At 39.8% G+C, this 16,341-nt stretch overlaps 1 protein-coding gene across 1 annotated transcript; it reads left to right on the top strand.

Moving 5' to 3' along the window:
- Nucleotides 1-8,352: 8,352 nt before the first annotated feature.
- Nucleotides 8,353-13,642, top strand: LOC131223030 (auxin-responsive protein IAA27-like). Its single transcript, XM_058218309.1, has 5 exons — nucleotides 8,353-8,939; nucleotides 10,312-10,541; nucleotides 11,249-11,390; nucleotides 12,778-12,839; nucleotides 13,374-13,642. The coding sequence occupies exons 1-5, from the start codon at nucleotides 8,482-8,484 to the stop codon at nucleotides 13,409-13,411; spliced, it is 930 nt and encodes a 309-aa protein (XP_058074292.1). The 5' UTR covers nucleotides 8,353-8,481; the 3' UTR covers nucleotides 13,412-13,642.
- The last annotated feature ends 2,699 nt before the right edge of the window (nucleotides 13,643-16,341 follow it).

Raw genomic sequence — 16,341 nt, 5'->3', positions numbered from 1 at the left:
TGTGAAACACCAAAAGATCTGGAACCAACTACACTGTCCATGTAAAATCCACTCCGTCCATCAGGTTCCTTCCTTGATTCTAGTCCTTGGGGACAAAAATCAACACGATCCACTACTCAGGTGGGCCATGCCATAGGGAACAAAGGAGATGGGATGCTAACTTTAGGTTCGTGCGGGGCACTACCATGGTATTTGTCTTTCATCAAACCCATTAAATTCCGGGGATGATGAGAACAAAGAAAAATCAGCCTAATCTAATGGCTAGCCAAGTGATTTTACACTGTTGCTTTAGTAGGGCCCACATGAGTTGTTTATAAACCTTTTTTTTGTTTTTTTTTATTTTTTTAAAATTTATGGTGCAAATAATCTTTCTCATTTGATACACGGAGTAGATTTCATGTATATAGCATGGTGTGCCCCAAAGGGGTTGTTTTAAGCTGCCTATATTCGGTATTAGGGATACTTCCTGTCCATTTCATTTTTTGAAACTCTAATTACTATTTGACAGTCTGTTACCGGTTGATGGATGATACTTGGGCATTAAGAAATTCATAGTTATGTCAAGAATCTAGTCCCAGCAAGTAGTAAAATCCTACTAGTTGCAATCTCATCAGACTACATTATCATACATTGCATTTATTTTAGCAATACTAGTAACAATAGTGGTTTTGTGAACCAATCCCAATGTATAAAAATAGAATTCTTTTACTTGTGGCAAGTAAATGATTTGTGTTATAGTGTTAAATGTAAATTAAAATAAATGGACCAAACTGAAGGAAACTACGTGTGGCCCACTTGATGTCTCCGTTATACTAATGAAATCATTGGATCATTTAAAGAAAGATGAATTTAGTTTAGAAACTCAAATTAGCCTCAATATAATAAAAAGTAAAACCTTAAAAGGTTGCTGATGAAACCTTCATAAGGTTCACCTGCCATCCATCCCACCAGTTGATTAGGAACGAAGCAAAAACACACCAACACTTCTCTACCCTTTAAAAAAGTATAAATACGGAGCATTCAATCCCTACGGTTTCATGTGATGTGCCCCATTTGAGAATTTAATCTTTTGATCTCCCTTAAAATGATCTGGCAAAACCAATGGAGTGAGTGGATTATAACACATAGATCACGGTGGGCCACACAAAATTTACGGTTAGAAGGGATTCTTGGACCCATAAAGTCCTCTCCTTGGACAGGCATTTATCCAAACGGTGGATGGACTGAACGGTATAGATCTCCGACTAATAGGCATTTATTTGTCATTTAGAAAGTTGATTACTTTTACTTTTAGCCGTCCATAGATATCCACCAATCAGAGAATCTTAAAACTAATTAAGTGTAATTTTTGTTTTAACACCACGTAAATTTCGATCCACAATTTTATAGTACATGCGTATCAAGCACCGTGTTCATCCAGAGTATCAAAGTTTCTTCTCCCGCGTGGAAAAGAGTTAAACGAGCGGCTGTCACAGGTTCCGTACAGTCCGGAGACGTCTCCCACCGTCAACTCGGAAAAGAACAGAACGCCGCTATGTCCCCTAACAACCCACAAAAGCAACGTGCGTGACTGGACAGACTATTGCTGCACAGCTCAATAGCGTTTTGATACCCCACCGAGGACATGCACACGGTCATTGGGTTTTCAGCTTTTGCAAGTGGGACCCACCATAGATGGACCATTGCTTAAATATCTCTTTGATTGGATGAATCCAGCCGCTCAGTTTCTGACCTGAAAATAGACGGTTGAGGAGAAAAGTACAGCAATGGTCCACAGTCATCTGTAGAAAAGGCCCAGGTTGTTTTTGTGACAATGTCCATCCACGTTCGGTCAGACCAATGGTCTGGATCAGTTGACTAAAGGTATCCGGCTGTAGAAAATGAAAACATGAGGACAGTGTACCCTTGTCCGTTGGACTACGTGGACCATAGCTGTGGATGGCATCTTAGCATATGGCCCACCTTCGATGATCAGAACAAGTTCATGAGGTTCTCACTGGCACAGTGGCGAGAGAATGGGATCGCATTCGGTAGTGACGGATACTGGTCAGTGCTGTGGGACCCACGATGATATATGTGTTTTATCCATGCCATCCATCCATTTTGGCAGATCATTTTAGACCATCAGCTAAAAAATCAGGTAGATCAAAATCTAAGGTGGACCACACCATGGGAAATAATGGCGATTGAATGATCACCGTTAAAAACGTTTTAGGCCACAAAAGCTTTGAATCAAGCCGATATTTGTGTTTTCCTTTCATCCAGATCTGATGTTGGATGGCAAATAAACATCACAGTGGGTCCTAGGAAGTTTTTAAGGGTGGTCATTCAATCACTACCATATACTGTGATGCGATCCACCTGATATTTGGATCTCCCTCATTTCTGGGCATATGCCCTGAATTGAGCTCAAAAAATAGATAGACCGCATGGATTAAAAAACACATACATCATGGTGGGGCCCATATCACCAACCAGCACTGAGGCCTCAGTACTGGATGGGTCACCACCGAATCTGAGTTTCTGAGAATGCACCAAAGATGCGGCCCATGGCAACGTACAGTAGAATGAAATTTCACATCTGGTGTGGATCTTCCTTTGGACGGTGGATGCACAAAAAACTCCCCGTTCGGAAGGTACTTATTTACGTGTGTTTGAAAAACAGCGTGTATTTTCACATTAAAACTGGATTTAAAAAAAAAAAAAAAACTGATTTATATTTATGGGGTCCATCCTGACGTGTGTGTGATATCCACGTAGTCCATTCGTTTTATTTGAATATTTTAAACATGAGGCCGAATATGAGACAAATCCTTTGAAACGTATACTCATGTTTTGTTTTACCACAACCGTCTATTTGCTGGCAAAGGGTCCTAAGGGTCAGGATCATCCAAACTGGGAAATATTTAACTCTATCAGACAAAATGTCTGCATCACCTGATATTAGGAATGCTATGATATTAGGTCCCTAGATATGAGCAGTACCCTCGGCCCCGAGTTTCTATATGTGGGGCCCATGATCTGGGATTCGAACTATCAATGTGATGGACCACACCTCGGATGAACCATGACCCAAAAATCTCCAACCGGTGCACAATCCTCACCCTTAATTAGAATCCACATTAAAAGGGAAAATGGCCAGGTATTTGATGAACGATGTGAAACCATGCTGGTCTGACATGGACTGGTTTAAGAAATAACAGGGATGCAACACATGCATGCGTCTGTTAGCTTAATGAGAGCATTTATGTAGGATCCTTACTCTTGCCTGGTGGTAGACTCTCAGGCGTTCCAACACCCTCATAGGTGGTGAAGTTGTTCATTTATTTAAATACTTAGAAGTTGTTCATTTATTTAAATAAATAGGCTACTAAATAGTAAGCATATGTTACATTAAATGAATGGGGTATTGCATGTGCTTGCGTAAGGTATCTTAGCTCATAAAAATAGATGGACAATGTTAATAACTTAGTGCTGTTATCCTTACCACGGGGCCCACTTTGATGGAGTATTGTATATCCACACTGTCCATCCATGTCTCCAACCCATTTTAAGCCATGGTTCCAAAATCAAGACGATCCAATTCACGGGTGGAACAGGCCACAATGAAACAATGGTGATTGTAATGTTTATTTGCCTTCCAACCTATTGAGATCTGGCATAAAGAAAAATACACATATTAGTTTAATCCAAAAATTTTGTCTCCCACATAAAGCTTTTAATGGTCACTCGTCATTGTTTCCAGTGATGTGGTCCACCTCAAATTCGGATCATCTTAAGGTTTCATATCCAATCTTAAAATGAGTTGGAAAAATAGATAAACAATATGGACATACAACAAATACATCAAAGTGGCCCCACACAGTTAGGATATCACATCCATCAACATTTCTTTGCCATGAATTAAGCCCATCACTCATCATATGGCCACACACATTATTACATGAGTCTGCATTTGCGAGAGAAAGAGTATCATGGATGCTAAATGCATGTTGGCAATGGAAAATTCCGATTTGTCAGAAGCTATGTGGGGCCCACCATGATACACTTATTCCATTCACCCATCAAGCTAAGATAGGACAACGAAATAAATAAATAACCAATGAAACCTTCATGGATATACAAAAGTTTCTGATTGGGCTAATTTATGTGCTTTCATCATCCAGTGAGAATAACCTTATGAATGGTTTGGATGGAATATAAACACAATGGTGGGGTCCAGAAGGTTTTAACGGCGTTCTCTTCTAGTTTCACTGTTTTCTGTTGTGTGGCCCATTTGAGAGTTTGATATAGCTAATTTTTGAAGAGCTGTCTTTTTGTTAGCTTGTGAAACTGATGGATTGTGTGGATGCTCTCTATATAAAACAGACCGTTGATTTACTTTGTACTTTGTGGCCCACCTGAAGAGTGAAATTGTCTGATTTCTTAAGAAAAAGGATTTAAGCATTACTTCCAACCCAATCGAAAGATCAGATATCACACATTATTTCATATTTGCACGTGTTCTGGCGTGTGAATATGTACGGCCTGCGCGCGTCTGTAACTATCAAACCCGAAAACAGAAACACGGCTAATGCAGATGTACCAAGCACAAGCGCCCCACGGTTGCGAATCGGACACACGTGCGAAGATATTTGGAAATTCATCAGGCAACCTAAAAGGATATACCGTCCTAAAATCAAGACAGTTCATCATCACGTGATCCAAAAATTTTGGTAAACGAGGACCATTGGATTCGCCTATCCATCTTTTTCTACATTTTCAATAAACATAATGGATAAAACAACCATACTTTCTTTATAAGAACCATTCATCATAAGATGCTCCTGATGAACGGACTGGATCTTAAGCACGTGCTCGACACAACCACGTGTGCCGCTCGTATTTGTCATGTACGCTGCAAGCTTGCAAAGAGCAGTCGTCCTAGAAAGCATCGTGTGAAAGAGTGCCTGTCGGTGGGGTTATTCGAAAGTGGCGACAAAAAGCGGAACTGACATTCCACCCTCTCTTTTTCGAATAAAATACCCCATCCTCTCTTTTTTGAAAAGCCAACGTTGGAGAATAAGGGGTATAACCAACGACTTCAAGCAGAAAACTGGTTTATATAATAAAAAAGAGGGGCTATCATATCATGTCTAGAAAATAGTCAAATATATTCGAGAGGATGATAACATGCGTTCGATCCCAGGGTAATTACCATACCTTCAAGATTTGTGGGGCCTACCAGTCATGTTCAAATGAAATCTAAACCGTCAATCTGGTGATAATCATCATAGGAACGGTATGTAAAAGAAAAATTAATGTAAAAATACTCAGGTGGGACACACCAATGGATCAATAAAATCATGCCTAAAACGGATATTTACTTGTTGTGGATCATTTAGTTTCTGGAATGGCTTGATTTTGAGTCTGTTCGTTCATCTTAGTGGGGTTCACTTAATCAATGAGTTGGATGGCATATACAGCATGTCGGATCCAGAATATTGAACCAATATTCCATCTAGAAGCTTCTACGGTGGGCGTCTCTGTGTCACCATTCCGGTACACATCATTATCAAGCTCTATTTTTGGATCTGGGCCTAGCTATTGATGCGGATTGCCGGCGACCCCAACCGCTAGTTAGAAGCTAGGTGGGGCCTACCGTGATATTGGTAAGTAATCACAGGTCCGACCGTTTTGTGGATTTAAGGGATTTCAGATCCTCTTATTGTGTTTTCAAATCCCCTCAAAGATATAGGTTGAAATCGTGCGTCATTAAAGTATTGAACTAGTGGGCACATGACCCACTAATGATATTTTAAAATAATTAGATTATCAATTGCATCACTAAAATTACTTTAATATGGTGATCAGTGCTGTCTAAACATTGTCCATGTAAGTCAATAATTAAAAACTGTTTATTAGTCACCCAAACATGATCCTATGCTTGTGGCCCTTTAGTACTTGGAATTTCATTATTTTTGAGCAAACTATATATTTTAGTGGGCTTATTACAACCATTATATCAAACATTACATATGTTCACCAATTAAAGATATTAAAATTAATTTAGTAATTAAATTCAAACCCTCGTAAATATACATATATACTACTTTTGGATCAAAGTTATTCCCAATCAAGAGTGTCAGGGGGATCCAAATCCACACTCCCAAACGGGCCCCTAAAAACTAGAAATATCCAAAACTCAAGTGGGCTATGGAAAGGAAATGCTTAGTGGCGATACCTTTTGGAGTTGACAATGATGCTTTTGTGTCATCTAAGTCATCCAAACCATTTGTGTCATCTAAGTCATCCAAACCATTTATAAAATTATTTTTACTGGAAATGCTCTGAGAAGCCTCGGCTGGTAAAAATGGATGGGTTCCTTGGACACTCATTACTTTTCCTTTGTATAGTCTATTGAGTTTTGTATCTACTTGATTTTTAAGTTCTTATATAAACATAAGTTAAAGAGCAAATGAATTATCAAGACTTCTCACAAATATCACAGTTGCCTTACCTAGCTTCAAAGCTTAAAAGTATGGAAACTTGTATTTTGAAGTTGACAGCAATTGGCATATCCTTTATGATGCTTGTATGCATGGATATTTCCTTATTTGGGAAAGTATATGTCCCATTGCAACTATCTTTTTTGTCGACTACTGTATTGGACTTTGGCCTTGTAAGCATTCTTCACTTTGGCTTGGATTGTGGCTTTTTTTTTTCATTTATTAATATCATCATTAAAAATGAGATATTTTTAAATCTTCTAAACTTTAACTTCTTCTTTTTCTTTTTTTTAAACACATGCGCACACACCACCACACACTCACACTGTAGCAGGATTTCACCACCTATGGGTACTCGAACCCTTGACTAGGTGTTGAAACTCCTGAGAGTCTACCAACGGAGCAAGAGCAAACTCAGTTGTAAAATTTAATCCGTTGATTACAATTCTCTAATATATCAAAAATAGACTTTATTTAATACATGTTTCTCACAAAAGTAGAATTTGAAAAAAGGTAGACTTAATAGTAATGCAGTGAGACATATCATTTAATGCAATTACATACTTATTTAATCATGTGCTCCAAACAGGTCACAAATAGCATGATAATATTGCTTGGTGGATTTATCCCGGAAATATAACAATAGTTTCAAAATCTCGGCCATAGTCGTGAGACTACTCGGTGCATGATTCGGTTTGGTTTTCTTTCCAAACAAGGAGCCGCACTACAAAAATCGAGTTCCTCAAGTCCACATATGTACGCGGGACCTACCATGGGTTATTGGAACCGTTCATCTGGTGAGATCGATGGTGGATGATCCATGATCCAAAAGTTTTATGAACCACGTACGACCCACTGCATAATCTAACCGTTGACAGCTCTTGCGTTGTGGGTTGGGTCTGCATAATGAAATAGTCTCTCGGAGTATCTTTCTTTGAGGAATTATAAGGTCCTGACTCATGGAAACGTGAGCAGCGTCCAACACGCTAGTGTGCAGACGTAGGGCCTAGTTTTCAAGGATCCAGACCATTGATCTGAAGAGACTAAAAATGGATGAGCTACTCCCATAGACTATTCAAAATTAGACAATTTCAACACTTGCCTCAGTTGCCAAAAAATAAACGGTTATGGGGTATTTATTGGTGGGTTGGATGGAATCATCAATCTTTAAAACTGTTTGTATCGTACTCCATCCGTGGGAAGACCCATTATATAAACGGTCCGGATCAATATCCAATAGGTCTCTCTGTACAAAATGGATGCATCAAGTCACGAAATGCTCCCTGTCTCAAATAACATAAGGTCTTTTGCAGCAAGGCCCCTCGAGAATTTCGATTTTACCCGGATGATGCCGACGTGTGCGGAATTACCCGACAGGTGCTCTGTGGGAAAGTTGTCGAAAAATCCTCAGCCTGTTTTTTCTTTAGCCAATGAAATCGATAATTTTAGGGCCCACCTGATCTATGTATGACATCCAACCCGTCTAACATATACATCTGGATTTGATAATTACCCAAAAATATATGGCCTGTCAAACGATTGATGGATTACAATCGAATTTGGATGTTTTTGGGTGGTAGAGATGATTTCTTATGGTGTGGCACATCCAACGGTTGGATCCACCCTATTTCATGTAATCTAATCATCTTGGTGGGGTGCATCCGTTGAACGCCTTGGATGTCATACACATGCCAAATGGACCCAGAAAATCTCGACTTCAATACTGTAAAGATAAAAAGAGCATTTGGTAATTTGTACCCCTAAAAGCCACCGATGTTGAGGCGTTTTTCGGTAAAATCTGAATTAGTGAGGTGTTTTTTTTTTTTTGGTAAAAATCCCAATAAATAAAGGCTACCGAAGGGGGGAGGAAGCTTCTTGCACATCAGAAAAACCCGTCTTTGTTCTACTGTGCTTCTCTTCATAATCATCTATTTCTTCTTGCATCTTACATGCTTGCTGATATTCCTCTGAGAATCTCTTGTCTTAAATTTCAATGTCTCTGTCTTTAGAACACGATTACATAGGCTTATCGGATGCCTCTTCTTCTTCCTCGTCTTCCTCCACTCTCACTGCTGAAGAAGTTGAGAAATCCAGCAATGCTCTCAACCTCAAGGAAACAGAGCTGAGGCTTGGGTTGCCTGGATCTGTATCACCTGACAGAAAGGGTGTGCAGGATAAGAGCGTGTACGGCCTTGGCTTACTGAAGAAGAGAGGGTTCTCGGATGCTATTGATGGAGATGGGATGTGGGTTTTTGCTGGGGGGAATGGGTCTGAGGCTGATTTGGGAAAAGGGGGCGTTTTGTTCTCTCCGAGAGGCGGGAATGCTGCGGCAGAAGAGTTGGGTCGGACTCCCGCGTTGAAAGATTGTGGCTCGTCGCAGAAGCCCGCAGCTGGCGTCGTCTTGCATGAGAAGAAGCCTCAGATTTCTGCTGCAAATGAGCCTGCTGCCAAGTGAGTTTTCTTCTTCTTCTTCTTCTTTTTTTTTCTTCTTCCAACACTTGAACAAAAAGAAGAGAGGAAGTGGCGTAATTGTTCTTTGTTTTTTGGTGAGTTTTCTGTGAAAAACTAGGCTTTTTATTATTATTGAAGCTCTTCGATAGGTAGAGGAAAAACTGGTGTAATTGCTCTTGTTTGTGGTTTTTTTTTTTTTTTTCAGCTCTTCAAAAGTGAGAAAATCGATGGAATTGCTCAAATTTTTTGGTGGGTTTTTCCTCCCGTAGAAATGGTTTTCTTTTGTAATTGTAGATTTTCAGGAAAAGAAAAGAGAAAAATCAATTGAATTCTTCTTCTTTTGGTGGGTTTTTAATTCTGGCTTTTATGAAAGGAGTAAAAATGGATGAAATTGTGGAAACCGAAAACCTGATCAGCTGGAGATACTGTAGGTTCTTAACAATTGGTACAGAGTCTAACGCCATGTCCTGAGTTCCATTCTTGAAGGGGGTTACCTGTGGAATGGAATCCTAGACCGGAGTGCAGCCGCCATGCGATCTCAGGGTGGGAAGGGCTAGCTGAACGAGAGGCCAGAGTGAGTGCTGTCACTGAGCGCTGCCTTGGGGCTCTTGGCTTATTGGTTAGGCTCTCTGTTTGGGTCCTGGAGGGGGCTACCTGGACAACAAGAGTGCAGCTGCCATGCCGTCTCAGTGCGGAAAGAACTGCCTAGACAAGAGGTTAGAGTGAGTGCCACCACATATTAGGCTGCTGCAGATGTTGGCCGTAGAGCATGATGGTGTGTTATGATCTTAGCTTGATGGATTCCATCAGCCCTGGGGCGTTTTGGCTCATTGGTTAGTTTCTTAACCTGCTGCGGATGTTTTCTGTAGAGCATCATGGCGATTCATGATCTTAGCTTGATGGGTTTCATCAGCCCTGGGGCTTTTGGAGAAGAAGAGTTCATGTGAGATGTATACCACTTGTTATTTTCTCATATCTCTTCCCTTCCCTTTTAGGGTGGTTGATTTTTTATTATTTATTATTTATTTTAAATTCCTGTTATAATTTTTGGACGTCTCAGCTTGTTCCTCTTGACCATGTGTTATCTAAGCCGAATAGGCCCCGATGGGGTGTTGGGGCGGGTGCGAGTTGACTTCAATTGGGTTTGAAAGGCCTGAAAGGAGGATGAGGGGAAGATCTAAGAAAAAGGTCTTGGCTGAAGCCTGAAGGTTTCAGGAAGAAATATGAAGGCTTGTGCATTTAATGTGGATATGGCCTTGGGATTAATTGGAAAAACAGGATTCCTTAATCCATCTTGACAAAGCTATAATGATGGATGCTGTTTTTATAGGCTTGTTTGTTTCTTGAAATTAAACTTGAGTCATTGAAACAGGGCGCAGGTTGTTGGTTGGCCCCCAATTCGATCTTTCCGGAAGAACACAATGGCTACAAACCTGGCAAAGGATATTGAGGATGCTGACAGTAATGCCGGAAGTGGGTGTATGTATGTTAAGGTTAGCATGGATGGTGCTCCGTACCTTAGGAAAGTCGACCTAAAAACCTATGGCAACTATAAGGAACTCTCGTCGGCACTTGAGAAGATGTTTAGCTGCTTTACCCTTGGTGAGATCATCTTTTTTTCTTTTTAATTCTTTTTTGGATGGTTTGTTTGTTTTCTTCCTTGCTACCAGTCATTTTCATACTTCATCTGCAAATTGTCTCTGCTGTGCTACATGTGATGCGTCCGTGATGAAACAAATCATGTGATTTACTGGAAATGCAATAAAATTGCTTGTTGACAAAACAAATAAAAGCAACCCTTATTTTTATGAGGGCTTGTATAATTCTGGACCTGATGATGATATGCATGGTGTCCTTTTGCTCCAATTTGCACAAGTGGGGCCATGATTTGGTGTCTGGGACTGTTGATCTGATGGATCCCTGTTCAAACATCTCATGGATGAGAATCTAGCCATCCACTACTTGGCCTTTCTTCATTTTTGTGTGGACCATTGCTGCAATTTCTTAGGTGGCCATTTGCAGGCATTCGATCAAAGGTTAGGGTTGTTCCCTAGGATGGTCCATCCATGATGGGGCCCATCAAATCAATGTATTGGATTATTGAAACTTGAGCCACATTTTGTACCAACTCATGACATGTGGTTACCATACATATCCTTGGGCCAGAGATCACATGATTCCCCTACTTTTGGAAACACAGTTGGTATTGAGGGAGGGAGAACCTTGTAAATGGGTTGTCCGAGACATTTTCCAGCAGAGAATTGACATTAGGCATCTGATTAGGAATGGGGTTTGTTTGTCTGTTTCAGGGCAGTGCGGTTCTCAGGGAGTACCTGGCAGAGATGGGCTCAGTGAGAGCCGATTGATGGATCTTCTTCATGGGTCGGAGTACGTGCTCACTTATGAAGACAAGGATGGAGATTGGATGCTTGTTGGTGATGTTCCATGGGAGTAAGTATAATGTGCAATTCCCTCTATATGAATTTCTAGCATTACTGTGATAGTTGAGGAGCCTTTTACTGTAAAATGAACTAAATGAACAATTATCCTCAATACCCTTACTACTATGTGGAGGGCAGCAGTGCACTCAATAAGGGTAAAAGTTCTGTTGATGAATTAATGCATACTACTAATCGAAACTCCCATTTATGCATCCATGAATTGTCAAAAGCTTAGTAGCACCATGTTAAAGGCACATTGTGACACATGTCAACACATTTATTTAGGAAAAAAAAAAAAAACAACTTCTTATCTTTTGTTCTTACAGTTTAGCAATATTTATGTACTATTCATATATATATCTACTAAATTTCTTGTTATGCACATACATTTTTCTGCAGCTTATTCACGTCTGCGTTGATAGTTACATAACAATACATCTTTTGATGTATGTATGCGCACACATGCATATGCAGTAGCACATAAGTGCCAAAGTGTCAAGTGTGTACCACATCCAACCTGTCCACACGACGAAGAACACATGGCTGATCCACTTATCACGTGTGTCCCGTCATGGAAAATACTGGACAACTGCCTATCTAATCCAAATGCATGGTTCACCTGATGATTGGATTGGCCTGATCTTTGTGCTAGGCGATCTTCAAGATGGGGCCCAACCTTTGGACAGGTTGGGTTCATATGCATATGGTGTGTTCACAAACATGCACTACTTGGACCATTACTTAGCGGTCCGACATTGATGTAGATATCCGTGTTCAATTTATGTAGGTAAAAAAAATCCTCATAGCATATTTCGGGTCATCTATGTTACATAATTCAAATTGTTTTGTTTATGGAACCATATCAAAATTAGGTCGCGATTAGCATCTGAGCTAAGTGTGCTCAGGTTTGGAATCCCATTCCCATTGATCAAACAATGTTTTTTTTTTCCCCTGTATTGGTGGAGACAATTGATGGAAGGATACGAACGGATGAACTTCTGGTCCATGGTCATTGATCAAGAAGCATTGTTTGAGGAAGTAATTGAATGAAATTCTACCAGAAATGTGAGCAGTTTAGTGTTTTAGAGAAAACAAAGAAGGATATTTTCTAGTTTTGATGGAAATGCAGTATCATGATTCTTTGTTCCAGCAAGTTGTTCTGATTTTTCTACTATCACTAACAAGGTTTATAAAAAGTGCTCCTTTGATGATTTTAAAGCGGAACATGGTTGTTCTTTTTGTATTTTTGTTGGATCACACATGCTACAACTTGAAATTGCAATATGAGATTCCTTTTGGGCAAGTTCTGATCTGATTTTCTCGATTAGCTAGTTTATGATATTTTCTTCAGCTGGAAAGATAATTCCCTTCTCATCTTGTTTTGTTTGGACTTGCAGTATGTTCACTGCCTCTTGCAAGAGGCTGAGGATCATGAAGGGTTCAGAGGCAATCGGACTAGGTATATGATGGTGCCAGAAAAACTAGCATGTGATATGATGGTGCTGGTAACATATTTTTTATATTTTCCCAAAATTGCCCCTTACGAATTATATTCGATTCTCCACCCAAAATTTTTGGGTCAGCCTAGCACTGCATGCATAAGGTAAAGTGACCAAAATGACCTTCCTATTTCCAACGTGACAAGACATCTCACGTCGTTATCATTTTTTTGTCGGTCCAAATCACCCACCCATTGCTAATGGGCCATTCAATGCCCCAACTTGTTTATCTTTAATCATGAGAATGTTCTTCATCATTAAGAGTTTAATGGTGTCGGCACCCTATTTTGTTATTCACAAATTATCCTTGTGGACCATCCAATAGTGGAGCCTGATATATCCTTTCTAATTATTATATGCTAGTTTCTTAGCTTTCACAGAGAATATTTATATCAGCATTAATGGACACAAACCTATAACAATTTTTGGACCCTGTTGAGTTCATTTCAATCATCAGAATGAGCAATGTAATAACTGTTCTTATCTGTATGCAGCCCCAAGGGCCATGGAGAAGTGCAAGAACCGGAACTAACGGCGCAACAACCACGATTGAATTCAGAAGCCAAAGATTTTGAAGGGCCATTTCGAAACGGAGAGGCCTAGAAGGATTTAAACTACGGTTTTCTTTCCCAATCATATTCCTTTCTTCTTCTTCTTTTTTTTAAAACTTTTATTTGATATTGGCTTTTAAAATGGACCAAAACATGTAGCGAGTAACATTTCATAGAGACCGGTTATCAAGTTGTCTACCGAAGTCTTTGTATTTTGGTTGTCTGCTTTGCAATTTTGCTTGTGTAAATGGTTTGTTTGCAGATTGGCACTCGTGTGTGAAATGTTCCCCCCCCCCCCCCAAAAAAAAAAGAGGGGGCATTTGGATGGAGGAAAAATCAGATGTGGACGCCAAAGTGTAACCATAAATACAATTCCAGGTTACATTTCAATGGAAGTGTAACCTGGAATCCCTTGGAAATGGAAAACCATGGATTTTGATTTTCCTGCTGTTGTTTGTTTTGGAATTTAGTTTGCATGGGTCCCATGTACAGGCACTTAAAAGTGGTAATCTCATGTCTTCTTTGTCTCCACCTGATGACTAGATTTAGCTGATTTCTGAGCAATGGTGCATCCAACAGCCTGGATCTGGCATAAATGCCATATCATAGACCATGCATTGAATACTGACTATCACAAATTTCTATAGTTTATTTACGCCATAGCCCTCGCGGGTTTGAGTACCAGCTTTTTCACGAAACACTAGTCCTTCATTTTCCTTCCAAAAAGAATGGCATGTAAAAAGAATGGGCGGTAATGACAATCGACTGGGGTGTGTGGTCCACCTGAGAAGACTGGACAGACCTGAATTTTGGGTCATGGCAAGGAGATAGATAGGCCTCATTTTCAAAAAGCTTAGATCGTTCTCACGTGCCATATGGACACGTATGACATGAGGAGATTCCAAACTAAACCAGGACTCTTCAGAAATTTGCGAATTCAATTCTGCAAAATGGCTCATGAAAATCATTAATTGCCGAATGCTATATTTCACTTATAAAACACTCTTGTCCACACATGCGGCGTGTGCAAGAAAGCTGGACCGTTGCTCTATGGAGCCCTACTGTCGACGAGCCCCATTTCCCAAATATCACACGTCAGATGATCCTAGCAGCCCATTGATTGTCAGCTGTTGGTTGGGTTTTCTTGCTAAACAGGAATGGACCTCAAAACCTACCCAAGGAGAGCAGATGAGTCGATGGCCCTGACCAAAGCCAAACCTAGCCCATGATGAGTCCTGTTCAGATCCTCTTAAGTCTAGACCAGGCCTCAGACCCAACTTAACCAAGCTATTCTCTCTTGAACCTTTGTCCCTACTCCCTACTCAGATATTATCATACTATGACAAATGTTTTGGTTGCTTGGATTTTATAAATATGAGCAGGCCATTGCTTGGTATATCTCTCCTGAGAATTTGGAAGGTGGAAGGTATCTCTTCAGGAAAATAGGTTTCTACAAATGAAGAACGGTACCACACCACCATAGACATGGCTAAAATTATGAGCAGATGGGCCTTCATGTTTATTTTACTTTTCTCAATCTCAGGGGCCACCGTAGTTTTTTTTTTTTGTTGGGCCTGATGGGGTTGAAGCATCTAAGATCCAACTCATGCTTCAATGATGCAGTCCCATTCAAGGGAAAAGCCCAACTCTTCAACTAATTTCAAGTCTTGGTATTCAGCCCATTATTTCAAGCCAAAATGCATTGTGGTCTTGGTATTCAGCCCATTATTTCAAGCCAAAATGCATTCATGATGCATGACTTTGCAACTATGTTGCATACATGGAAAAAAGGAAAGAGTTTGAAATTAAAGCATGTATTGGGAATGCCTTTGGCATTATTTTGAAAATTATTTTTATGTTTTGAAAATATGTAGTAATACGCCTGAAAACACATGGTTATTATTAATGTATTTATGAGGGGTGGTTGTAATTGGTTTATAAAAGTACGTATTTTGTAATGAAAATGGATTCAATCTTTTGAGTTATTTTCTACAAGTTTTGTATTTGTGAATTGAATGATTCCTGTCTTGTTGTTGGGCGAGTGATTTTCCAACCCCTTGGTAAGTGAATCCCAAGTTATTTCCTTTTTCTCATTTTCATTTAGCAGATCTACTCATAATTCATATTATATCACTAAAATTCTTCTTTCTCTTCACTGTATTTCTTTAAATTCTACATCGAGTGGTATTAGAGTTGCATCATCCAAGATTGGCCCGTCTAGGTCTACTGGCCGAGTCCTCCTGGCCATATGTGTTATATAAGTCAGGCTGGGTTCACATGACTTGTCTGGCCTTTTAGTAGACTCAAGCCCAGACCAAACCCGATTAGCCATGCGGACTGAATACACATGAGTTAGAGCGGTCCACCGGTTTTTATGCTCGCTCCACCTAGCCTAATACGCTTTTCATTGCTGGGCGTGCAAAAATAATGTATGAAAAGCTAGGGATGAATTGGTGGTGGAAGGAATTGAATGTTATTAACAGAGGGTATGACGCGTGCAAAACACATGCAGAGATGAAGCAGTTTGCAAAACCTGGAAAAAGAAAAATATCAAGAAGTGATTGTAAAAGGAAGTTATTTATACTCTGGAAGTGTATGACACCTAATACACATGCATTTAGAACTTGTACACATGACATATATTACTGACCTTAATATAGATTGAAAGTCCTATGTGAATAGGCTATAATTTATGAGTTTTTTTTTTGGTGGGTGGGTCATTAGATAGATGCTCGGTGATTTTAGATCATGGGATATTTTTAACTGCCTTTTTGGAACATGGGATTAAGTGATAGGGAATTGCATTTGGTAGAATGCAAATGTCATCTTGTGTTTAGAAACAATAGGTAGGATTTGATTAATCCAAATATCATATCTAGAGGGGTACACGAGTTGAACCGAGTCGAGCTTG

This window comes from Magnolia sinica, chromosome 13 (genome assembly GCF_029962835.1).
Source record: "Magnolia sinica isolate HGM2019 chromosome 13, MsV1, whole genome shotgun sequence".
In the NCBI taxonomy this organism is placed as follows: domain Eukaryota; kingdom Viridiplantae; phylum Streptophyta; class Magnoliopsida; order Magnoliales; family Magnoliaceae; genus Magnolia; species Magnolia sinica.
This window is presented reverse-complemented; position numbering and strand designations above follow the sequence as displayed.

Excerpts from the sequence above, each read along its gene's own strand:
- LOC131223030 (XM_058218309.1), top strand. The coding sequence starts at position 8,482 with ATGTCTCTGTCTTTAGAACACGATTACATAGGCTTATCGGATGCCTCT. Across the intron at positions 11,391-12,777 it reads GTTGGTGATGTTCCATGGGA|TATGTTCACTGCCTCTTGCA; the intron begins GTAAGTATAATG and ends TTGGACTTGCAG. Across the intron at positions 12,840-13,373 it reads TTCAGAGGCAATCGGACTAG|CCCCAAGGGCCATGGAGAAG; the intron begins GTATATGATGGT and ends ATCTGTATGCAG.